This window comes from Pelodiscus sinensis, chromosome 4 (genome assembly GCF_049634645.1).
Source record: "Pelodiscus sinensis isolate JC-2024 chromosome 4, ASM4963464v1, whole genome shotgun sequence".
NCBI lineage: Eukaryota > Metazoa > Chordata > Testudines > Trionychidae > Pelodiscus > Pelodiscus sinensis.
The window spans coordinates 46372465-46399872 of NC_134714.1; the positions used below are offsets into that span (position 1 = coordinate 46372465).

General features: G+C 42.3%; 1 protein-coding gene across 10 annotated transcripts in view; it reads right to left on the minus strand.

The window, feature by feature from the left end:
* The window catches only part of MIPOL1 (mirror-image polydactyly 1), a 302089-nt gene that overhangs the window by 70166 nt on the left and 204515 nt on the right, over positions 1–27408 (minus strand). For 9 of the 10 annotated variants that reach the window (XM_075926916.1, XM_075926909.1, XM_075926912.1 and 6 more), the window contains one exon: positions 17741–17835. In XM_075926916.1, coding sequence (XP_075783031.1) covers positions 17741–17835 — 95 coding nt within the window. Of the gene's footprint in view, positions 1–7090; positions 7164–17740; positions 17836–27408 lie in introns of those variants that run through there. The other variant, XM_075926918.1, reaches the window with a different exon arrangement.

Sequence of the window (27408 nt, forward strand, 5' to 3'; positions counted from 1 at the left end):
TGCCCCTTTGAAGTACCCTCCCACCCCCCTTTGTATTTCATAGAGGCAGCAAAGGGGGGATATCGACTAGTCGACTAGTCAAAATACTATTCAATAAGCAAATGCTTATCGGCTAGTCGACTAGTCTTTTACATCATTAATCCACATTAAGGACTTCAACCTGGGTTTCTCAAGCACCAGACCAGAGTGAGTCAGTATCTTGTTTTGACCAGAGTGATCCTGGACTCAAGAAACTTTTCTGAAAACATTGTCTTAGAAACTGGTAAGTTTCCATGGAACATTTTGGTTTTGACACAACAACATTTTATTTTGATAAAAACATATTTTGATTATCTTTACTCAGCCCCTCTCCTTTAATCAACCAGGGTTCCTATCCCTGTCCCCCTCATACCTATTACAGTAGACTTCCGATAATCCAGAACCTATGGGACCTAGGTGGTGCCGGATTATCAGATATGCTGGACTATCAGGAGGTACTATAAACTGGTTATATATATACATACTGTATACATTATATACTGTATATAAAGTGTTCTTAACCCTTTTTATTGTACATACTATATACAGTATACTGTAATGTTTTAGTTTTTTTAAGCCTTTTTTTACCCTTTTTGCTCAGTTCAGCTGCTGCCGCTGTTACCTTGTGACTCATTTTTTGCCGAAGCTCACTCACTAGGCTCTTGCCATTTTGATGCCAGACTATCAGGAGTGCCATACTATTGGAGTTTTACTGTACTCCCAGCATTCAACTACCCATCTTCCATTCCAGTGCTCCTTATTCCTTTGAACTTCTCTCTCCTCCATGGTGCCTACGAACTATTAAGAGAGCAGTGAGAGAACAAGAAAATCTTCCTGTTTGGTTCTGGTGCCATAACAGCCCTAGAAGACAGGAGAAGCAATACAACCCTGCAGCCCTGAGGTGGAACATGCTCAGTGCAGATGAAAACTTAGTTGACTAATACTATCAGCCTCTATCAAACCTTTACTGAATATGCACAAACTGCATTTTTTCAAAAGCTCGTATCTTAGGCAAATTTTCAAAAGGACAGCACACCTGTTATACCAGGATGATCACCTTGCCAAATTTCAAGTGCCTGCTCCAAAGTTTGGAGGTGCTAAAGTTTCTCAGAGAAATGGCTGCAAAGAATATTTTTAACTTAGAAAAAAAGCGTATGTCTCTTAATCCTCTCTCAAAAAGAGCCAATCTGTTTTAGTGAAACTTTAAATAAATGTCAGCCTGAGACAGATACCCAGCAGGGAAAATTTTAGTTCAAAGAAACTGAGTTTGGCAAAGCTATAACCAACTGAAAACAGGGACTTATAATAGGACATATCCTGCAACCTATCTATGGGTGTCACTATCTGCACCTTCTAGAGCATAAAACTGTGTAGAGATGGAGCTCACCAGTGCAGAATCTGTGGGCCCAGAAAAGTCATGGGTAAATCCCGCTGCAGCTTTTTCACTCCTTTCTCCCCCCTCACTCCCAGGGCAGTGAGAAAGTAAGGCTGATGGGCATTTTCTTACTGGGAACTAGGGTCAAGGACTAGTTTAATTTTCATTTCTCTTTTCTCAGAGATTAGGGACTAACATGGAAACAGGATCAACAAGGGAAATCCTGGGTTGACTGGTGGTCCAGTTTAAGCCAGTGGGGAGAAAAAATGATTGGGACACTGTTCAGCAGGTCTGAATTGTGAAAGTCAGGGCACAGTGTTTGTTCAGCATTTCCCATAGTGGCACTTGACAGACTCCTGACCAAGAATCTCATACTCACTCCTACTGAGCAAGAGGCAGAGTTTCAGCTGTGAAAAGCCCCCCAAGATAAACCAGCTGTACAGCTCCCAACTCCAATACTTGAAATCTGGCATTTTAAGACTTATTCTCATGGAACTTAAATAGAAAGTCCTGACAACAATTCTGTATTAAACGTGAAATGCTATTTTATGTATTCTTTTAAATAAAATTAAATTAAAAGAAAATGCTTCAACAAAACGTATAGGTCATGCCATTAAAATTATGCAAATGAAAGAAAAATATACTTGTTAAATTCAAACACTAGGACAATCTGAGAGGATAGACAGTAATGCAACCCCTCTACATAGTGGAAAACTGATTATTTTAACACATCCTTCATCATGTCAGTGAAGTTTCTATGATTTGCATTAATCCTCAGTCTAAAGGATAACAGTTGTGAAAGAATTAGAATAACCCAGTTGGGAACACTAACTCGGATCTGTTATGCAAATGTTGATTTCAGACTCACATTTCCAGGTTATGCATCAGAAACTGCCATTTGGCTTCTGAGTCACAATATAAGAAAAATAAACAGAAAGACAGAACTTGCCTAACTTCATTCTGAGCCAACTTTCTTCTCGCTTGTATGACTGAATTTGATTCCTGATATATACATAATATATTTCTAATTTTTCCTTCCTTTCAAAATCTGCTGAAATAAATTTTTGCTCACTCCCAGAGTTTTTAGAAAACAGAAATTCATAAGAAATAAATGACCAATTTTGGTTTTTCCAATTTTTTAAATTTTTCTTTCTTCCTTAAAACTCTCATTCCTTCCAGGAGTTGCTCTCCATGTTTTTGCTTGGGAGCATGACCTACAACAGTCGCTTCTGGCAAAGAAACGAATAATAGTTTCAAAATAGCAACAGCCTGATCACATGATATCACAGGGAAGAAAAGGCAGCACAGGCAAGGGCTCAAACACTGAGAAATTTCATAGGGTGGAAGAGAGGGCAGATAGCATTCGGTGCCCCAACACATTTGGGATCTGGGGAAGTTGAAGAGAAATATGTCCCCATTAAAGCTGATCTGGGAGGGAGCAGGAGATGCATTGCTATTAGAAGGTTATAGGAGAGTGAATAAGGGAATATCATTGCTAGGGAAAGAAGCAGTACTCTATCAAAGATCAATGCCAGTTAGGTTATAAAAACACCCAAAGGAGATGAAGTAACTCATCTCCTTCATGCCACATGGACTGGTTGCCTCTGTCTTCCTCCTTTTGCCTGTGAAAGGTCAGGGGTTCATGCCAGCTAGGCTATGTTGACACTGTAAAAAAAATATATAAACAAATCAAGCCATGGCAATAAATCTCAGAGACCAAATCTAGAGATTTCAGCTTGTGCAATGGTTCTAAAATACAGCCATGCAGATGTTCTAGTTCCGACTCTGAAGCCCATTCTAGTCCCTGGACTCCTTGCTTCCGAGCTGCAGCCCAAGACGGAATGCTTACACTGCAATTTTAGTGTGGTAGTATGAGCCTGTGTCTGTAGTCATGGGTGGCGAGATTTGCTGTTCTGGGGTTTTCTTTTAACATACCCAAAGTTTCTCCATTCCCATCCCGTCCACTAGTGAGTCATGACTCCCCTCTTCTGGGAATTTGGGGATGGGGGAAAGCAGTGGAAGAGGGGAGGTAAGATCATTCATAGGCAGATTTCCTTTTAGGACTATGTTCTCTGGCTTCCAGACATCTGAGAGGAACAGGAGCAATCTGTCCCTCTGACAAAACCAGACTTTTGCTTTTCCAAAGAGCTTTAGCCCCTCCCCTATTCTCCTTCCCCCCTCTCCTTCCACAGCAATTTTACATCATTGTAACATGACTGTAATGAAACTATTTAATCAGTCAGACTCTGTAAATTAGAGAAGAATTGGGCCCTCTATACTTATCTGTAAGTAAGTGTATATACACATACCCACCTACAACTAGATGCGTGCATGCACGCACACACACAGTCACTCCCCCTTCTCCCCCGCATGCCTGTATATGGTATTCAATATTGTGGCTCCCGTACTGGGAGTCTGGTGGTTCTGCTCATGCACACACCAGTATGGCTCTCTGCTTTTCCAGACCTTGTTCCCTGTTCTAAGGCTCTGGGTGCCAAGAGGTGCTTTCCTGGAAGTCTTTTGGCAGGGGCACTGCTGATCTTTCAGGGCCTTCGTATTATGCGGCCTGTGTTTTTTAAATGCCTTTTTATGCAATGCACTTCCTTGGAGTGGATAATGGTGTTGTCGATAGTCTATCTCAGGACAATGGATTCTGGGAATTTGCTCCACAGGCCAGCAGAGATCGATGGGTGATGCCTCAACAACTATGGAACCTTGGCCCACAACAGCTGTGAGACTAACTGGGGACTCAGCTGCCCTGAGGTCGTATAAGACAGCGGCTCCCAACCGCTGCTCTGTGGATTGGCAGTGGGCTGCGAACCCCTCTCTGCCAGGCTGTGGCACATTGCCAGGACACCCGTCCCCCCAGCTTTTATTTAGCCCCAACCACTCGGGGTTCTCTCAGGAATTCCCTTCCTGCCCACTTACCCAGGCAGCTGCAGGGTGAGTGGGGGGGCGGGCAGCCAGGTATGCTGTGGCTGGAGCCGGGACCATGGCGAGGCTGTCACTATTGAGGCAGCCTCCCTATGGCCCCAGTTCTAGCTCCGGCAGCCACTAAACGGCCGTGCCGGCAGGGGAACATGGCTTCCTCGGCAGGCAAGACCAAGAGTCGCGTGGAGCAACGCAGCCCCAGCCGGTGGGGCCAAACGCCGCGTGGAGAGCAGCTGCCCCGTCCAGTGAGGCCAAGCACCTTGTGATGGGTGGCTGCTCCTGAAACCCTGTTCTCTTCCCTCCCCACTCAGCGGGAGCCTTCCCCTGGACTCTAGCTACTCCTAGCCAGCGGGTACTCACACCATTATCATGCATTATTAAGTGCATCCAAAAATATGAATGTGTAGAATGTGTCAGCACTGTCACACTTGTTAATTCTTTAATTCTGGTGCAATTGAGGAAAAAGGTATGGACTGGAGAATACTCTTTAACAAGTATTAGCAACTTTTTTAAAATTCTGTTTAACAGTTATTCCAATTCTTTTTAACCATCATGACCCCCCTACTTTGATTTGTCTGATATGCCATGGGCTAAAATTACCACAATGAATATGCAAATATGCAAACAAAGTAATTACCTTAATGAATACACAAATATTTCAGTGCTGCTCTGCCAACAGTTTTTGAATGAGTGGGCTGGTCCGCGGTATAAAAAAGGTTGGGAACCACTGCTACAACGAGTTTGTGGAATTTAGGCTCAGGAAGAACTTTATTATATTTGGACCATCCCCACACACCAGGTGCTGTGATATGTGTTGCCTTTTGACTCAACATGGGCTGGCTCCCTTCACTATCTCTGGCTGGCTAGTAGGCCTGTCCTACTGGAGTAAGTTGGCAGGTTTCCCAGACCCATCCGGGCATTTCATATTCTGAAAACTCTTAAAAGAGTGGTCAAGCAGGAGTCAGCCCCATAGGGATGACAGGTAACCATAACAGAAACAGGAAACCCTGACAGAGCTGTCAAAGGCTCTGCTGTGGGTCTACAGCTGTGGGAGGGAGGCCCTGCTATTTACAGAAGCATTTGCTGTTGCCTTCTTTGGTGCTTTCAGAGTAAGTTAACTGATTGCTTATGGCAGCTGCGGATAGGTCCCAGCATGAGTAACAGATGTGCAACTGGCTACAGAATGGTGTTCCTGTGTTTCAGGTACTCTCATACAGATCAGAAGAAAAAGGGGGCTTATGTGATATTCAAAGAATGTAAAGACAAGTGCTTATTCCCTGTAAAGATTATTAGAACTTTAAAAATCTGGAGCCTGCTGTCCACACATGGTGAAGGAAGCTGCTGAGAAACACCTTGCGCTTCTGAGGTCTTGATCAGGAGAAATTTGGAATGGATCAAGGCAGCGATGTCAGCAGCTGGAGAGGGTTTTTGCTAGGGATGTTAGATGTTGTTTAATTTAATAATCGTGTAACTGCACCAAATTTTATCAGTTACACGATTATTCAATGGTCCCTGGCGGCGGGGCCAGCAGCTAGTGTGCTCCCAGACCCACTCCCAGAGAGTGTCCTGCCACCTCAGGCTGCTGCCTTTGTATCAGAAGCAACAGTGTAGGGCAGCAGCAACTGCTGTCTGCGGGGGCCCTGAGCTCCTCATGGACAGGGATTGATCTGGAATCCTGCCTACCCCATTCCCGCATGTGGGAGGTGTGGGGGCGGGGAGGAGGGAGGAGGCAGCTCCATAAAGCCAGTGCTTGGAGGGAGTTGGCTTTTAAGCTGGTCCCGCCAAGCACTGGCTCCTGCCTGCCTCCCCACTTCTATGTGAGGCAGTAAGGGGGTGGGCAGGCTGCTCTGTGGAGTTGGCACACATAGGGAGCTGGCTTAAAAACCAACTTCCCACACATATCGGCTCCCATCTGCCCCCCACCTCCTGCATTCCTGCCTCTGATAGAAAGGCAGCAGCATGCTGGGGTGGGAGGGGAGGAGAACAAATGGTTCCACTGTAGCCAATATGCATGGAGAGCCAGCTCCCACCTGCCCACCTCACCCTCTTTGTGGGTGGAGGCAGATCTGCGGGCCCCCTTGCATACTTAGGCCCCCCCTTGCACTCCTCCATTCCTCGCACATATTTGCTGTATACCCTTCTTCAACCCCCTTTATTTCAGGGACTTCTTGCAACCATCCACTTATTCCAGTGTTTCCCCTCCATTTTCATTTCCAGTTTTCACTAAAATCAGTAGGGTTCTTGCCCACAGATACCTAAAACATTTTCTGAAAATTCTGAATTGATCAGATTCAGGATTCAATTATCTTGCATAAAACGAAGGAAGCAGTCAGTCAAAGAATTGCCACTTAGCTGAGTGTCCTTGCTTCATTGGTCCAGAAAGAACTCCAAAATATATTATATTTAAAAAAGCCTCATTATTCTGAGCCAATGTTGAGATTTTTTTGAGGCCTGGACTCTTGATGTTTGAATGCTTGGAGTTGCCATGTAACTTGGACAGCCTCATCTGCCTGCCAATCCATTCCCACATGGAATATGCACAGTATTCCAAACTTTGAACAGCTCTAGACAGCTGAGTAAAACTAACCTGCCACAAATGTGTTTTCTATTTTCTCCCCAAATTTGTGATTATTTTTATACTCCTTCCTGCAAGAAAAGCCCAATTTCCAGAATGTATCATATTTTAGTCCTGGACTAGTTATACAATCTCTCATAACCCTTCAAGGAAAGAAATAGCAACTATATATACTCACCATTGGAGAGGGGAAGATTTCCTGCTTTTCAATGGAACACAAAGTACTTGCTAGCTGTAGCCCGGCTAGGCCATGAGATAATGACACTGAAAGCAATACATTTTATGTGTACAAAAGCTTTTGACATACTTTGAGAGGTTTTTCCAAATGTATTAGATATATATTTTCTTCCTCAGAGGCCTTTTATGCAGGGTTTATGCTAATTAGCTTGGTTTTACAGGTGACGAGAGAAAAATTCAACTCAATAAATACTTTAAAAACTCAAACATTTCTTAAATATATTGCACATCCAGATATGAACTATAACAGTTTTATTGCCACTCTGGCACTCATTTGAGTTGACCTTCAAAATTGACTCATAGACTTGTCACTCACAAGTATGGTGACCATCCCAAATTGATATTGATAACACTTCTTTCAACATATGCTCTTATTTTTTGAATATTTTCCAAATTTGGTCACTTTCAGTGTTTAGGATATGGGAGATGCAATTTGTTAATCCCCAAAACTTTCTAGATTCACCCCCCCCCCCCACTCTGTGAGCACTTTCAGACCATGTACTGTTTGTTTCTACAGTATTGCACGATAATCTATTTTGTCTTTAAGTTGTATTTGTAAGCTCCTTGGGAATGGAACCTGTTCTCTGTCGGGCATGCTTGCCAATTTGCAAAACATGAAACACAATCTGGTATCGCTATAGAAAATGACTGTCATCATGCTAATATGTTACTATTTATCATCACAATAAACCAATTCAGTTTTTACTCAGGAAAAATAAAATGGAGGGTCCCAAACGGGCAAAGAACTATTTGCCGGGACAAAAGGGGACTATCCATAAACGGTTTTTCTTGGGGTACTTTTTCCATCTGGCAAGTAAGTAGTAAACTCAATTAACTGAGAGGTTCTGTTGCAAGTACTCAGGTGGCATGATTTTAGCAGAAGACTGATTCAAATACAGCAGAACCTTTATAGCATAGCTTTATAGTAAGTGAGAGTCAATGGTAAGTCACTGAGCAGTTTGAAATGAAAACTGGTGTCAAACAGGGATGCAACACTCAGTTCAGTACATTGCTTTATACTTAGAAAACATCTTATCCAACCAAGTAACACTGATGGAGACTGCATGATATTGGGGCAATTTATCAGTAATCTTTATTTCATGGAAAATATAATGATAATGCCTACAGAAGAATACAACCAAAAATCGTCAAGGTGTATACAACAGCCAAACAATGGGGATGAAAACTGGACGAACCAAAGATAAAAATAATGGAAATATCAAAAATCAAGAAACAGGCTAAATTAGTCATTTATGAAGTAGATGTTGAAAAAGTTGACGGCTTCTGCTTTGTTGTGTTTCAGTGTAACAGATGGCAGCCACTGTAATGAAGATGTCAACACATCGACTTCAGCAGAAAGGTTATGTGCTTGCACAATGCTTGAAGCTTCAAATAAGGGTACATCCACACTGCAACACTATCCTCAAATAACTTAGTCTGTGTCTACACAGCAGGTAGTTATTTCAAAATTGTGTCAAAATACTGTCAAGCTGGAAGACTTCTTACTCCATGCTGTAACCCTCATTGTATGAGGAATAAGGGAAGTCAGAGGAAGAGTGCTGTATTTCAAAATAAGTGCTCTGTAGACGCTCTTTATTTCAGAATAAGCTATTTCAAAATAAAATACGCAATTGACATGGCTCAATTTGCGTAGCTTATTTCAAATTAAGCCCTGCAGTGTAGATGCACCCTAAGTGACCATGGCAGCTAAAACCAGATATTACATTATCTTATGAAAGTGAAACATTAGTACCTACAAAGTATCTAGAGCAAAAGCTGCAAACATTTGAAATGAAGTGCCTGTGGCTTATTCCAGACATGACAAGAATAAACACACTAAGAAATGAAAACTTCTGAAAAAGAGTGAAAGTGTAGTGTGTGATTGCAATCATCAAAAGGCACCAACTGCAGTGATTTGGTCATGTTGCTAGAATAACCCCATATCTATCGCCTAACATTCATCTCTGTGGAGAAGATAATTCTGGGGAAATTCTGCAGAATTATGCAAGCACAGAATTAATGTCCCTGTGGATTCCCTCCTTTGAATTCTGATGGGGAGGCAAAGGGAAGCTGGAATTACACCTCTCTCTCACTCAGGGCTGATGTGGTACTAGAAGAGAGGACAGATGGCTCAAAGGCCAGGACAGCTAGCCACAGAGAGGGAGGGAACAGAGGCTGCCTCTCTCATAGTATCCCTCCTGCAGGACCAGGTGAAGAGACATGGGATTATGGGGGGAGGGCATGAATGGACAGTGTGGGGCACACAAGCCTGGTGGGGGATCACACAGAGTGCGTTTCAGAAAGGCTAATGAGGGGTACAACGTTGGGATGACAACATTGAGTCAAGGGCCACATGGGCATGAGGAAAATGGGGAGGTGAAGGGGCACATGGGGAGGGGATGCAGAGACACAAGAACGTGTGCAGATATGCTCGAATGAATGGGGTGGGGCAGAGACAAACAGGGAAAGAAGAACATGTGCCTTGCTGAACAGGGGAAGACAGAGGTCAGTTAGGGTCTGCATGGGGGAGGCTGCCCAGTTCCCTAACAATACTCCCCAGCCCCAAAAACTCATTCCATATTCTCCCACCCACACTCAATAACTCTCCTTCCCAGCAATTCCTTCCCTCTCTTTCAGTTCCTGTTTCCACTAACTCTCCCAAGACTTTGCACTGCGTCTGCGGGATGTGAGAAATACTGTTCCATATTGCAGTTTAAACAATTAGTGCTCAAAGTTCCATATTAAATAGGCCTACTAACGACTATATTGGTCAAAAATATTTCCTGTGTCTTTTTTTGTTGTCTGTATTGTTACTGAGATACTAGCTGACAGGTATTTTGAAATAAATTACCAAAATAATTGAAACTGGCATGATTTTATAGTGTTGTTGTCTGGTAAAATATACAGAATTTTAAAATACTGTGTGCCGAATATTTAATTTCTTGGCACAAAATTCTCCCTGGAGTAAAGATCATGGTGAGAGAAGTCAGTGGCAGAACAGCATATAAAATGATCCAGATAGCCCTCCAACTTGCTCAAATGGTGGATCAAAACAGATGCAGACAGAATCTGCTCATGACTTTGGCCATCAGTGGACAAATACTAGCCCATGGGCTGGATGTGGTTCGCCAGGGTTAGTCCCTGACGTGCTGTTGTTATATTTACCTGTGCTTCTGCAAGTATGGGTGCTTGCAGATCCTGATGGCTGCTGATTGCTGTTCCTGGCCAATGGGAGGTGTGGGCAGCAGTGTCCTGGTCCGCACTACTTCCTGTAGCTCCCATTGGCTGGGAATGGTGATCCGTAGTCAACAGGAGCTGCAAGCACCTGTATCTGCGGAAGCACAGGTAAATATAGTGGCAGTGGCCCACCAGGGTCTAACCCTGGAGAACCTCCTCCATCTATTTGTCCTGACTTTGGCCCTACCCAACCCTAGTGTTGGAAAAAGGAGATGATGGTGATGAATGGAAGCTGGACACAGGAGGGAGGAAGGGTTCGTCACTAACACACCCATTACTCATTTTTACTAGTGTAAATAAAGAAAATTCATATTATGTCAAGTTTGTAAATTATTTTATACGGAAGCAAAAATAGAAAATATCTTACCGTCCATTCAAATGAACTTGTGTCCCACATGTCAACAGAAAAGTTCATATATGAGATTACTACTAAAGGTAGCATAGTGCACACTGGGAAAACTAGACACACCCTCTAATAAAGATTTAAAGAAGACTGAACTGACAGTATCAGTGTTACTACTTAACTAACTAAATCTTGTTCTGATGGCAGCAAACTATAGGATTTGGTTAGTGTTTATTTCAGTTTTTCTCTTTTCTTAGCAATAGGAAATATAAGGAAGCACTGTAAATCAGCAGAGAGACTTAGGTGTACTTTTTATTAGAGAAAAGGATGTCATTATACAGGCTGAACTGTGGAATGCAGTGCTACCAGTTTGTGACAAAAAAAATAATAATCATGTACTGAACATGACTCTGATCCCTTTACATTCTCTTCCTCAGTGAGCTGATTCAGGCCCCAACTAATACAAGTAGCTGTTATAAGCTGATTTATCCCCAATGACTAAAAGAAACTGCAGACATGTTCACTTTAACTTTTGGGAGTAAAGTTAATCCCCCTTCTACTTTATTATTATATGGACTACTACAAAAATTTTGGAGGTAATATTAAAAGCTGCACTGTAGCTTTTCTTGCTAACATGTATGTATACACATAGGACTGAATTCTTAATGTGCTAGAAAAAGCTACCACTTAAGATATCAAGGGAGAAATACCATCCACCGGTAAAGAATTCTCTATTTCTAATATAATAAAGGGCTTTATAACCCAGTTAATAGGGGGTTCTGAAAGCTCTAAGATCAGAGGATACTACTGTAATTTGTCTATAATTTCATATATCTAATGATACCATACCATATCTGCCATAATCATCATAGATTATCAAATACCATAACCAAATTGGCACTGAAGCCTAGTCAGGTGAAATTAAAGATTGAAACTTAATTAACTATGTGGTATATTCAGATATACTGGCAAGTAAATAATATTCATGTTATTGGAAGTTAAATATTTGCATCAATAGCCTGTAATCTATTATCTGCTTCAATGTCTGTTGCAGCAAACCTTTTTAATGTTAAAATGTACTCTGAGCCTTTATGCTTAGAGAACAACTCTGAGCTTGAATTTTTGAAGTAACATGATAAAAAAGTAAATTCAATTTTTTTGTTTTACTATTTTCAAGTCTTTTCTAAGCCCTGGTCTACACTAGGACTTTATTTTAAAATACTCCCCACCCTCCCGGTTAAATTTATAAGCAGAGAGTTCACACTACCAAGCCCATTATTTCAAAATCACAAGCCACAGAATTCAAAAACTGGACTCCTGCTTTTCATCAGGAGTAATGCTAATTCCAAAATAGTTATTTTGAAATAACAGTAGTGTGGATGCACCAGTGCCACTATTTCAAAATAACTGCTCCCCAGAGTAATTCGAACTAATTACGCCCCAGTGCTTCCTGGGGCTCTAAGTCCAAGGTCCACATTAATGGAGCCTGCCTCAGACTAATTTTGAGGCTTCTCCATAGTGTGGACATACTAGTTTGAATTTGTTAAATCAGCAGTTATTAAGTCAAATTTACTAATTTTGAAATAGTTTCCTAGTGTAGACATGGCCTAAGTGAATAATGTTGTTGCATAATATAGTATTTCTAGTTTACTGTAATGTATCTAGGAATTTTACACTGAATATTAAACAAATTAGTGAAAATAAATACTAATTGATTCCTTGGTGTTTCTGTTGACTAAGAACCAAAGGAAAGATGCCAAACAGATTTAGTTGCTTCCCCACAGTTTTTAATAAACATAAGGAACATGGCAAACATTAAGGCAGGGGTGGGAAACCTCTTTTGGGTCAGGGATCACTGACCCACAGAAAAATCAGTTGGGAGTGGAACACAATTGAGAAGCAGAAAAAAAACCCTCACTGTGGCCCCCAACAGAGTAGAAAAAAGACACTCCCCACATTCCCCTTGCACACCAGAGCCTGGGGGAGAGGGGGTAAAGCCTACTAGATTTTGTGTGCTACAGCCCCCAGGGGACAAGCTGAAAGACTGGAGCACCAGCTTAGGCTCCCTAATGCTGGGGGGGAGAGGGCTGAGACTCAGGTGCTGGATCTGGGCAAGCTGAGGGCCACATCTGGGCTCCAGGCCTGAGGTTCCCCACAGCTGCATTAAGGCAGGGCTGGGCAAAATACAGCCCCTAGGAGGTCAGAACGAAGAGAAGTACTACAACTGCTCTCCAATTTTAAAAAAGTCCCCTAACTTTTTTCACTGGACCACACAGCAGATCCTTTTTAGAGACTAAACAAATCCAGTGATTCATGGATAGAGGTAAGCAATGGCTATCAAGCTCTCTCCACAGGCTCTGCAGTGCTGAAAGCTCTGGAAGGGACCTCACAAGGAAGAAACCAGAAGGGAACACCATCTACTGGAAGGCATGGGATGCGTAGTCCTACGGATGGGGGTTCCACGGCCACCATGCCCAAAAGGAAACGACTGGTGGTGGTGGTCGGGGACTCCCTTCTAAGAGGGACTGAGCCATCCCTCTGCCGTCCGGACCTGGAATCTCGAGAGGTGTGCTGCTTACCGGGAGCTTGCATTCAGGATGTCACTGAGAGGCTTATCAAGCTGATCAAACCTTCGGATTGCTACCCCTTCCTGCTTCTCCATGTGGGAACTAATGATACGGCCAAGAATGATCTTGAGCGTGTTACTGCGGATTATGTAGCGCTAGGAAGAAGGACCCAAGAATTTGGAGCGCAAGTGGTATTCTCCTCCTGTTGAAGGGAAAGGACTGGGCAGGGATCGTCGGACTGAGGACGTAAATGTGTGGTTGCGCAGATGGTGTCGCAGAGAGGGCTTTGGTTTCTTCGACCATGGGACTCTGTTCCGGGTGCAAGGATTGTTAGGAAGACATGGGATCCACCTAACGAAGAGAGGAAGGAGCATCTTCGCGGGCAGGCTTGCAAACCTAGTGAGGAGGGCTTTAAACTAGGTTCGTCGGGGGATGGTGACCAAAACCCTGAGAAGAGTGGGAAAGTCGGATACCGGGAAGAAATGCAGGGAGGAAGGGGCAAGAAAGGAGGACCCATGTTTCGAATGGAGAAGATAGGACGATCAACTGGTTACCTGAAGTGTTTGTACACTAATGCGAGAAGCCTGGGCAACAAACAGGAAGAACTGGAGGCCCTGGCCCAGACCAAGAAATATGATTTAATTGGGATAACAGAGACTTGGTGGGATGACTCGCATGACTGGAGCGCTGTTATGGAAGGGTATAGACTGTTCAGGAACAACAGGCAGGGGAGAAAAGGAGGAGGAGTTGCACTATATGTAAGAGAGCACTACGATTGCTCTGAACTCCAGTATAAAGAGGGAGAAAAACCTGTTGAGAGTCTATGGGTTAAGTTTAAAGGAGCAAACAACAGCATTGATGTTGTGGTTGGTGTTTGCTGCAGGCCACCGAATCAGGTGGATGAGGTAGATGAGGCTTTCTTCGGACAACTGAGCGAAGCTTCCAGATCGCAGGCCCTGGTTCTCGTGGGGGACTTTAATCACCCTGACATCTGCTGGGAAACCTATACGGCAGTACACAGGCAATCCAGGAAGTTTTTGGAGAATGTTGGGGATAACTTCTTGACACAGGTGCTGAAGGATCCGACCAGGGGCCGTGCGCAGCTTGACCTTCTGCTCACAAACAGGGAGGAACTAATAGGGGAAGTGGAGGTGGGTGACAACCTGGAAAGCAGTGATCATGAGATGGTAGATTTCAGGATCCTGACGAAAGGAAGAAAAGAGAGTAGTAAAATACACACCTTCGACTTCAAAAAAGCAGATTTTGACTCCCTACGAGATCTGATGGGCAGAATCCCCTGGGATGTTAACATGAAGGGGAAAGGAGTCCAGGACAGCTGGCAGTATTTTAAAGAAGCCTTATTGAAGGCACAGAAAGAAACCATCCCGACACGTAGCAAGAGAGGCAAACATGGTAGGAGACCGGACTGGCTTACAGGGGAAATCCTTGGTGAACTTAAGCACAAAAAGGAAGCTTGCAAAGAGTGGAAACTTGGACAAATGACCAGGGAGGAGTTTAAAGGTATAGCTCGAGAATGCCGGGGGGTTATCAGGAAAGCGAAAGCACAAATGGAATTGCGACTGGCTAACGATGTGAAGGATAACAAGAAAGGTTTCTACAGGCATGTTAACAAGAAGAAGGTGATCAGAGAGGGTGTGCGGCCCCTAATGGATGAAGGAGGTACCCTAGTGACAGATGATGTGGGGAAAGCTGAAGTACTCAATGCTTTCTTTGCCTCTGTATTCACAGACAAGGTCGGCTCCTGGACTTCTGCGCCAAGTGACGCAAGATGGGATGAAGATGGACAGCCCGTGGTGGGTAAAGAACAGGTTAGGAACTATTTAGAAAAGCTAAACGTACATAAATCCATGGGTCCGGACTTAGTGCATCCGAGGGTACTGAGGGAGTTGGCAAATGTCATTGTGGAGCCTTTGGCTATTATCTTTGAAAAGTCGTGGAGATCGGGAGAAATCCCGGATGACTGGAAAAAGGCAAATGTAGTGCCCATCTTCAAAAAAGGGAAGAAGGATGATCTAAGGAACTATAGGCCGGTCAGTCTTACCTCGGTTCCTGGAAAAATCATGGAAGGGATCCTTAAGGAATCCATATTGAGGCACTTGGATGAGAGGAAAGTGATTAGAAATAGTCAGCATGGATTCACGAAGGGCAAGTCGTGCCTGACCAATCTGATTAGCTTCTATGATGAGGTAACTGGCTCGGTGGACATGGGGAAGTCAGTGGACATTATATACCTTGACTTTAGCAAGGCTTTTGATACGGTCTCCCACAATATTCTTGCCAGCAAGTTAAGGGATTGTGGATTGGATAAATGGACGGTAAGATGGATAGAAAGATGGCTAGAAGGCCGGGCCCAGCGGGTAGTGATCAATGGCTCGATGTCAGGATGGCGGTCAGTTTCTAGCGGAGTGCCCCAAGGTTCGGTTCTAGGACCGGTTTTGTTCAATATCTTTATTAATGATCTGGATGAGGGGATGGATTGCACCCTCAGCAAGTTTGCGGATGACACTAAGCTGGGGGGAGAGGTAGATACGCTCAAGGGCAGAGATAGGGTACAGAATGACTTAGACAAATTGGAGGATTGGGCCACAAGAAATCTAATGAGGTTCAACAAGGACAAGTGTAGAGTCCTGCACTTGGGACGGAAGAATCCCATGCATAGTTACAAGCTGGGGACCAACCGGTTAAGTAGTAGTTCTGCAGAAAAGGACCTGGGGGTTACAGTGGATGAGAAGCTAGATATGAGTCAACAGTGTGCCCTTGTAGCCAAGAAGGCTAATGGCATATTAGGTTGCATTAAGAGGAGCATTGCCAGCAGATCCAGAGATGTCATCATTCCCCTTTATTCGGCTTTGGTGAGGCCGCATCTGGAGTATTGTGTCCAGTTCTGGGCCCCCCACTACAAAAAGGATGTGGACTCATTGGAGAGGGTCCAGTGGAGGGCAACCAAAATGATTAGAGGGCTGGAGCATATGACTTATGAGGAGAGGCTTAGGGACTTGGGTCTGTTTAGTCTGCAGAAGCGAAGAGTGAGGGGGGATTTGATAGCAGCCTTCAACTTCCTGAAGGGAGGTTCCAAAGAGGATGGAGAGAGGCTGTTCTCAGTAGTGACAGATGGCAGAACAAGGAGCAATGGTCTCAAGTTGTGGTAGGAGAGTTCCAGGTTGGATATTAGGAAAAACTATTTCAATAGGAGGGTGGTGAAGCACTGGAATGGGTTACCTAGGGAAGTAGTGGAGTCTCCATCCCTAGAGGTGTTTAAGTCTCGGCTTGACAAAGCCCTGGCCGGGTTGATTTAGTTGGAATTGGTCCTGCCTAGAGCAGGGGGCTGGACTTGATGACCTTCTGAGGTCTCTTCCAGTTCTATGATTCTATGATTCTAAGTTTTTCATGGGCTCTGAAATTACTGAGAGAATGGCTGACCCCTCCACTGACTACTATAGAGTATAAGGCAATAAAAATTCTGCAGAAGACTAGAAAAGAAATCACAGTTTTAGAATTCAACAGATTTTGTGTTTCTTAAATCCATGCAGGTAAAGCTGGGGAAATGCAGATAATCAAACTGAAAAAACAACAAACAGTCTAGTAACACTTTATAGACTAACAAAACATGTAGATGGTATCATGAGCTTTCGTGGGCACAGCCCACTTCTTCAGATGATACCATGATACCATCTTCATGATACCATCTACATGTTTTGTTAGTCTATAAAGTGCTACCAGACTATTTGTTGTTTTTTCAGTTTACCTATACAGACTAACTCGGCCTCCCCCCGAAGCAGCAGATAATCAAGTAAGAAATAGGCTGTTTCCTGTGGTTCAGGAACAAACCATATAACAGATGTGCCGAGGACCTCTGAAGCAAACTGCATACCCTATACGTGATGGAAACCACTTCAATTTAAGGTGTGTGGTGGGTGGCACATCTTTAGTTCCACCACCTATAGGTCTGTTCTTTTTTTAGCAAGTACATTGTTACATCATAACTTTTTGAATTTCATCAAGAACACTGAATCATTTACTACATGGGGAAAAAAGCCCCAAAGCAATAAACAGCAGGAAAACTGAAACTCTACTAGCAATGGGACCATCTTTATAAAAAGATACTTCATGGCACTGAGTAGTTCAGTTGAGAAGAAGTGGGTTTTACAGACTAACACAGGTACCCCTCTGAGACTTTCATGACACTCAGTTATTGCTAAAAATGAACACTTTGCATTTCAAAATAGGGCTTGAAGATCAGAAAGGTAGAAATCTAGGGAAAAAAATATCTGAAAGGTTCACAGTATGGAATTTAAGGCCCTGATTGATCAAGGCAGTTATACATGTTCCTAACAAATATCTAAGCAATAAGGTCATTTCCTCACTTACAATTATAAAGCCATGAAGAAAATTTCCCTTATGAGTCATCACATTTACAATAATATAAACCATTTTACCTGTAATAAACACGTAACGTCTGAATTTCTTCTTCTAGTTTTTTATTCTGTTGAACAGCAGACTCTCTCTCTTGCTGCACAGCTAGCAACTTTGCCTGCAAATAGATAGGCGGTAATAATTAAAGAGAAGATTGTGCTGTTTTAGGCACAATAAAAATACAATCCTTTATTAATGTTAATGTCAGTTCTCTGTTGTAGGTTTAATCTAGATATTAGAAATTTGTGTGTTTGTCCGTGAGTCCTTTTGTTTACCTTAAACAGTAAGAGCTAGAGCCACCAAATTTGGTATGCAGCTTCCTCTTCTCCTAACTTAAAAGCAAGGTCATGGTTTGGTTGTGCCAGGACAACCAGAAGCACAGAGAAAGATATTGTTTTCCTTAACATAGAAAACGATGCAATATTAAGAGTGTCCATTGGGGGCAGCCATTCCATCAAGGTAGTGGCCAGCAGGGTTGGGGCCCCGCCATCTTACCTACCACCAGACTGGGTAAGTAGCCCTCCTGTCCTAAACCCTTTTTCTCCCCCCACACCAGTTCTTGGCTGAAGCACCGGAGAGGTAGGAGAGAAAAGGCTCCTTGTGACTGGTGGAGGGTCAGGGGCAGAGAAAAGGCAGCAGGTGTCTGGCGGAGGGCTGGAGGGAGAGAAAAGGCTCCTGGCAGCTAGGAGTGGGGAGACTGGAGAACCCCTGTCTATAGTGGGCTCCGCAGGGTTGGAGCAGCCCCCACTGGTTAACTGGAACAGTCAAGCATCACCAGTTAAGATAATGCTTACGGGTTAGCCAGCTAAACTTTCACATCCCTACTTGCAATTGCGGGGGGGGGGGGGGGGGGGGGGGGGAGACAAAAGGCCTGTGCCGGATGAGATCCCTGCCCTGAGCACCTCCTTAATCCCCAACTCTTACTCTTTCACCCCCAACCCAACATCTTGTACTTCCCTTCCTACCCCCAAGGCCCTGTCCTGACTCCTTCATCCTCCAAACCACACAGCTCCCTGCCCTGAATGCCAGGTAGGTCTTCTAGTTATACATAATAGTAGTCCTCTATAATATTACTAAGACATTCTTATTAGGTTAATATACTATTGTGTGTGTAACTACTGACATCTTTCAGTGGGTAATGCACTAACCAAATTTCCTTACTTTTCTCTACTGTTTTTCTGTACTCTCAGTTCCCATATTCATTTTCTTCTTCAATTTTATCTTGATGTTTGTCAACAAATATATTTACATGGTATTCAGAAAGCTAAACCTTGAACTAAAGTACTGCTTATAGAGTGCCAAGAAAAGATATTGATTGTCAAAGAAGAGGTCTGGAGATATAAGTGTATGTATGTTTAATATAGAATTATAGCATAATCACTTGAATATTTAGAAATCTAATACTATTTAGAAATACAGGACTCCCCAGAATACTTAGGTTTCATATAATTTATTTAATGCCTCACAGGATGATTAACTGATTTAACTACAAATAAGACTGGGCTTGCACTGCATTTCTATTGTACACCAGGCAGACTTCCCTACCATTTAATTTTTTTGTATATTATACATTATACACATATTGCAGATCAACCAATTAGCAGAAGTCATAGGCTGTGTCTAGACTGGCAAGTTTTTCTGCAAAATCATCTGATTTTGCAGAAAAACTTGCCAGCTGTCTACACTGGCCGTTTGAATTTCCGCAAGAACACGGACGATCTCATGTAAGATTGTCAGTGTTCTTGCGGAAATACTGTGCTGCTCCCGTTCAGGCAAAAGCCCTCTTGCGCAAATCATTTGCGCAAGAGGGCCAGTGTAAACAGCACAGTACTGTTTTCTGCAAAAAAGCCCCGATCGCGAAAATGGCGATTGGGGCTTTTTTGCAGAAAACCGCGTCTAGATTGGCCACGGGCACTTTTCCGCAAAAAGTGCTTTTGCGGAAAAGCATCCTGCCAATCTAGACGTGCTTTTCTGAAAATGCTTTTAACAGAAAACTTTTCCGTTAAAAGCATTTTCGGAAAATCATGCCAGTGTAGACGTAGCCATAGGATATAAAACCAAAAAGTGTGCAACTCCTTAGTGCAGGAATGGGCAACCACAAATAATGGGTGGGCCACATGAATGGCCCTCCTTCTCCTCAGTTGGCTGCAGCAGCCGACAGCCCAATGGGGTTCCACTTGTGGTCCCAAAACCCCCGTCTGCCCCTCACTTCCTGAGCATTGGGGAACTGGAGCCACACACTTCCTGAGCATTGGGGAACTGAAGCTCCACACTTACCTGCTCCTCTCTCTCCCTCCCAGAGCTGGAATGCTACAAACAGCTGATTCGTGGTGCTCCAGCTCTGGGAGGGAGGGGGAAGAGCAGGAACATAGGGTGAAAACGATGATATGCAGTTCCTCCGCAGGTTACCCGCCAGTGCCTTCATGTATTCCCATGTGTGAATTCTGCTAGTGTTCCCCAGCTTGGCGCCCACCAATTCCTTGAGGCTACAAAAAAAAGTTTCTCGGTGAATTCTAGATGTGATAAATGAGCTGTGGCTACGTGGAGTGGAAGGATATGCTTCAGGCACCGGACTGGGATTGAGTAGATCTAGATTCACTTTCTAGGTCTGCCAGACTCACTGTATGACCGTGAGCAACTCAATCTGTTTGTGCTTCAATTCCCCATCTGTAAAACTGGAGATAATAATACTTCTTTTCATCCACCTTTCTTTTGTGTATTTAGACTATAGCTCTTCAACACAGGCACTGTCTTTTACTATTTATATGTACAGTGCCCAGCAGACAGAGGCTCTGAAATCAGTTGAACTTGTAGGTGCTACTGTAATGTAAACAAATTATAAGAAGCTGTTAAAAGAATAAACAAGCACAGACCATTTTATTACAGACACCACCTCTTTTAGTCTTGAAAGTGAAGCATGTTAATGCTTAACCCCTCAGTAACACAGATTTAGAACTCCTGATGCTAAATGGCAATGCACTTTGCATTAGCATTTGGAGCTGGCAAGCCCTAACTAGCAACACAAAGAGGTTAAAATAACTCTCCAGGTAAGCCATTTAAGTCCTGAGCCCAGTGCTGCTTACAGCATCGCAAAGAGAACTCACAGAACACAAGAATGTTAGCCAAACCAAGTTATTTTCTATAATTACACTGTACAGTAGGTGAAACAACATACTTAAAAATTGGAAAAAACATGCTTGAATCAATGTAGGTGGTTTTTTCTAGAAGCCAATAATTAACATCCTTGCCAATTTTCAGCGTACTGTGAAGTGTGATTGAAATGGTAGACTGGAAGGAAATGTTTGCAGCAGACACACCTACGCACAGAGAGATTAACGGCTAGTCTCTTTAGGGAGGAATATGAAAAATACACGTAGCATTCAAGTCACACTTTTCAGGACAAAGTTCAGAAGACATTGGGACCTGAGCCTCTTATATAGGCCAGCACTGATGCCACTGATTTCACTGGAGTTTCATCTGATTTACACCAGCAAAAGTGAGAGTAGAAACCAGCTCATTAGACTCAAGATAGTAAAAATAAGAAAAACAGAAAAGTAATAGGGTTGTTACCAATCTTCTCACCACATGATGGGTGAGGTAACAAAAAAATTTCAGCCTGAGCATGTGATCAGCACAGGGAAGGGGCAATGGGGAGGGAGGACGGATTTAAAGAGAAAGCAATAGGGAGCACCAAGCAGTGAGAGTATTCATCTGAGATGTGGGAGACAGGGTCAAGTTCTTGCGCCAGCAATTATGGGGTGATTTTTCTCCTCACTCACAGCTGGCAAAGCTATTCCACGTGCATACATAATTAAATGTTCCAAGGGCCAGAGAAAGCTAATTGTATAGCTTTGTGGTTATAGTCAGGGCCGATGAGAGACTTTGCTGGGGGGAGGTAGGAGTGGGGCTGTAGGCTAGTGTTCCCCAGCCAGCCCTCCAGCACTGCTAGAGCTGCAGGATTCACACCATAGGGCTCCAGCAGCAATTTAAAGGCCCAATGTTCTGGCCACTGCCGAATCACTGGGATCCAGGCAGCTGCCTCCTTTACCCCCCCTGTTCTGACTGATTTGGAGCTTGTATAGAGGAAAAGTCCTGAAGACTATTTCAGGAGTGGATAGGTTCAATTGTTTATGATTGGTGCAGCTGTGGGGTGATGAGGATTTATGAGTCTCTTAATCCTAGAGCTAAATGAAAACTAAATGAATGCAGATGGCCAGCAGAGAATTACCCTGCATCGCAGATACCCCCTTCTGGCTTTGGTGTGCAGACTCCATGTTCTGCACCCATTTTCCAGAATCTAAAGTGCAGGAGGGGTGCACTGCATTTTTACTTCCACTAGCAGAAGGTCTATAAGGGCCCTAAGTTAGAAGTGGAATTTAGATCTCCCTCCCAGCAGATCTAAACTGAAATGGAGCTAGAGATGGCCTATGTACCAGGGCACTATAACTGGCTCCCTAACAATTCTCCTGTGCCTAACAGAGATCTGGTGCAGGACAGACTCTCCCCTTTAAGTGTCCATAAACATTTATGACTATTAACATAGCTGAAATGTTTCCACATGATGGAAAGTTGTTACTGTGTTCAAGCATGATTTAACTGAATCAAGAAGCAAACATGAAAATGTTAAATTTCACCTCAGCAGCAAATTTACAGAATAAGTGTTGATCTTTCCTCCTAAATTTTCAAAGTGGCACCACGATTCCGTTATGCCTATCTTAATGACTTAAATGATATTCACATAACAAAGGACCTTGCATACTTTCAGTAACTAGGTTTGGTTCTTTAAAGGATTTGAAGCCACAGACAGAGGAATACTTCTTTTTAGGGTTAAACAAATATTTTTATTTTTCTATTTACTTTATAATTAATTTTTCATTTCAATCAATTCACTATCTTTGATTCTTTTAAGACAATGTAATATACAAATAAAAAGTAGAAAAACAGTACAGTTAAAAAACAAGAAATAATAATTCCTCCTACAGATATACCCTCCAGATTTACTTTTAAACAATTTATAGAGTTAACAAATATATAATACTCAGGTAAAGAAAGATAGAAGCATTGCTTAGATTCAGGAGATATTCTTTTCTTTTATGTTTCTCCTTTTTTGGATTTTTTTGTTGCAACTTACGACCGGTGTTGTTCCCCTTTCGGAGCTTATGTGCGGCAGCGAGATTCAGCGCTGGGGAGGGAGCCCTGGTTGATTAGACTTAGCTGTTTGGATTTGCAACCCGTCCACTCTTGGTCTGTTCCATCCAACCTCATATACCCTGTTTCAGTATTTCAGTATTCTTCCACTCTCCTGACAATTGCTGATGTTAGATTTTTGTTGTCTCATTCTGCCCTTTCAAAACTTTCGTCTGCTCCATTTGGGGTAACCAGCACTTTGTTGCATATTGTTACTTACTTCCCTAAAAATGGGGTTATTGTTGGTCATTCAATCAAATTTTGTTTTTTTATCGTACATCTCCTGTATCTCACAATGCTGCCTTTCCTTTACAGTTACAATTAAACTGGTGCTCATTTGACATATTCTGGGTAGGCCTCAACACCTTCCTTTCACACATACTACATTATCTGGGGATGCTTTCTGATTATTTAAAAAATGATCAACATACTGAATAAAATTCTGACCTTCCCTCATCTGCACTATAGGACTTCTATGGTATGTTCCATGCACATTCCACATGATGAAGTCCTTCTGATATGAAAAAGTGTCTCATGGGGAATGAGGCTCCAGCAAAGTAGCTAAGTATTGTGTAATTTTAAGGATTTGAGTAATCCCATTAAACCCAATAGGATTACTTACCCACTGAAGGTTACGCACACACTTACGCACCTTACCAAACGAGGCCCTAACTGTAGAAGGTAAAAATAGACATCCCAAGTGGAGAGAACAACTTGACTTTATATTGCCCATACAAGCACAATTTCTGAAAAGTACAAGGAAAGCGGCGTAACTAGCCCTCAACTGCTTGCCCGTCTAGAGTTAAGTCCTCAGTCGTGCCTTTGGATTCTCTTCATTGCTGAGGCAGATCAAAGCAGCCAGAAAGCTATCCTAGAAGGGCAGCTGAGGATTGCCTTTGTCCTGAATGGAACAAAGTTGATGTAGCTGTATTATGCTATCTGTGGCATCCTTCCTTTGAGGGGTAAGAGAATTTAGGGTTAGTTCAGATCTATTGACAGGCTGATATTCCTTAGGGGCAGAAATGGGCTAGATCTCATTAGAAAATATGGCTCTAGTTTGTATCTAGAAATTTTATTCATTAGAAGCAGCATGTTAAACTCAATATTGTTTTACTCTGCAATCTATACCATGCTCCCCAACCCAATCCTTACTCTGTTATTTAATACTGTTCAGGGATTTTTGCAGCAGCCATGTAAACAACAACACTGGTTGTCTGTCTTCTGCATTGGTTTTAAGAATGCAGACAACAAATCCTGCACGATAATTCACTGTCTGCCCTATATGAATGCTATTGCTACATCTCATGATCATTCATTTTTGAAAATACCGAATCAGAGAAGAACTTATGGAAATAGGACAGAACAAACATTTTCCAGATAGTATAGTCAAGGAAGAATATGATTTTTATTGCTCTATCAAAGAAAAGAGATGAACAATAATTTGGAGCAGAGTGCACACAGACAATTTGTTTTATTGTAATAAAAACCAGATAGAGTTTGATACTAGTTAACCCATGCAAATAAATGTGTTTTGCAGCATTTTGTTTCTGATGCTAGCCCCATAGACTTGATTAGCTCACATTGAGTAGTGTGGCATACAAAGTATTATTATGGCAAATATTTTATATGTAGGGACAATGTGCCCATAAAAATACTACATTTGAATTCTAGCACGTTATCACACTATGGAGGCAAACTGATATATGAAAAGATCATAAGAATATCAGAACAGCCATACTGGGTCAGACCAAAGGCCCATCTATCCCAGTATCCTCTCATTTGACACTTGCCAATACCAGGTGTCCCACAGGGAATGAACAGAACAGGAAATCATCAAGTGATCCATCCTCTGTTGCCCATTCCCATACTTGACAAATAGAGATTAGGGACATCATCCTTGCCCATCTTGGCTAACAGCTATTGATTGACCTATCCTCCATGAATGTAACTAGTTCTTTTACAAAACACTGTTAAAGTACTGGCCTTCACAAAATCTTCTGGCAGATTGACTGTGCATTGAATGAAGAAATACTCCCTTTTGTTTGTTTTAAGCCTTCTATTAATTGCATTTGGTGACCCCTAGTTCTTACGTTATGGGAGGGAGTAAATACATTTTTCTTGTTTACTTTCTCCACACCACTCATCATTTTCTCCACACTGCTCAAGACATCCAACTTTAGTCATTTCTTTTCCAAGCTGAAAAGTTCCAGCTCTGGACAGATTATTCAAGATTCAGGTGTATCATGGATTTATAGAGAGGCAATATGATATTTTCTGTCTTATTATGTATCCCTTTCTTAATTATCTCCAACATTTTATTTCCTTTTTTTGACTGCTACTGCATGTTGAATGGATGTTTTCAGAGAAATATCCACAATGACTGCACAATTTCTCTCTTGAGTGGTAACAGCTCCCTTAGACCCAATCATTTTATATATATTGTTGGGATTATATTTTCCAATATGCATTACTTTGCATTAATCAATATTGAATTTTATCTTCCATTTTATTGCCCCCATAGCCAGGTTTATGAGATCCTTTTGAAACTCTTTGAAGTCTGCTTTGGACTTAATTATTTTGATCACTTTTGTATCATCTGCAAATTTTGCTACCTTACCGATTACCCCTTTCTCCAGATCATTTGTGAATATGTTTACTAGGATTAATCAAAGTACAGATCCTTGGGGACACCACTAGTTATCTTTCTCCATTCTGAAAACTGGCCATTTATTCCTTTATTTTCTGTCTTTTAGCCAGTTACCAATTCATGAGAACACCTTCCCTCTGATTGCATGACAACTTCCTTTGCTTAAGAACCTTCAGTGAGGGAACTTGTTAAAGGCTTTCTGGAAATCTAAGAACATTATCTCCATTGAATCCCCTTGTCCACATGCTAGTTGACCCCCCTCAAAGAATTCTAGTAGATTGGTGAAACATGGTTTCCCTTTACAAAAAAACATGTTGCCTCTTTTCCAATAAATTATGTTCATTGCTATGTCTGACAGTTCTGTTCTTTATTATAGTTTCACCCAGTTTGCTTGGTACTGAAGTTAGATTTACTGGCTTGTAATTTCCAGGATCATCTCTGGAGTTTTTAAAAACTGGCATCACATTGGCTATATCCTCCAGTCATTTGGCACAGAAAATGATTTAAAGGATAGGTTACAAACCACAGTTAGTAGTTCTGCAGCTTCACATTTGAGTTCCTTCAGAACTCTTGGGTGAATGCCATCTGGTCCTGGTGACTTGTTACTGTTTTGTTCCAAAATATCTTCCAATGGCACATCAATATGGGACAGTTCCTCAGAGTTGCAATGCAGAGAATTAATTTAATTTCTCCACCATGGCTATATCATTCTTGATTGCTCTTTCAGCACTTTGATCAGCCAGCGGCCCCACTGGTGTTTAGTGGGCTTCCTGCTTCTGATGTACTGAAAAACATTTTGAAATTACTTTTTGAGTTTTTGTCTAACTGTTCTTTAAATTCTTTTGGCCTTCCTAAATATATGTCTTTTACTAGAGTTTATGCTCCTTTCTATTTTCTCAGTAGGATTTAGCTTCCATTTTTAAGTGAAGCTTTTTTGTCACTCACTGCTTTCTTTTACTTTGTTGTTGCACTTTTTTTGGTTCTCTTACTATGTTTTAAAATTTGGGGTATACATTTAAGTTGAGCCTATATTATACAGGTTGAGCCTCTTTAATCCGGCAACCTTAGGAACTGATGGGTGCCGAACCAGAGAATTTTCCGAATCAAGGGAGGTCAATATTGTATATATTGGACCTTCCTTGTCTGACATTTTTGGGACCTGACTGGTCCCGGATGAGGGATTTTGTTGGGCCAGGAGATGTCATTTCTGGCCCCTCTGTTGTTGGCCCTAACCCTTGCCCTTGGAACAACACAGATGTCACCAGACTAGAGAGTTCTGATTTATAGCAGTGCAACCTGTAGTGAATGGGTCCTTTTTTATTTCACCAAGATGAATAAATGGAACAATGCTTGCAATTCTGCTTAGTAATGTATGACTGTACGGATACACCCTATACAAGCCTATGTCTAACCAAGGCTTATCAGCTCTCTTCATAACAAAGTGTTAGTGTTGTTACACAATTTTAACTGTTGGCACAAGGACTTAAGAAGATAAAGCATAAAAAAACATGCTTATGCTTAGCAGCATTACCAACACTTCTTCTGCTTACTTGGAAGACATTTAGGGGTACATTAAAGCTAAATAACAGCATACAACACTAAAACCCAGGACTGGTTCGTGTAAACAAACGCTATGGGACTCTATGGGAACTTGGCCACACCCATGAGAAGTGGGCATATGGTTAAGTAAAATCATGCCAGAGCACAGATGTTGCCAGACCAGAGTGTGCTGGACTAGAGAGGTTCAACCTGTAGTGTCTTTAAAAAGCTTTCATGAAGCTTGCAGGAATTTCACATTTGGCACTGTGCCTTTTAATTTCTGTTTAGCTAACTTCCTCATTTTTGTGTAGTCCTCAC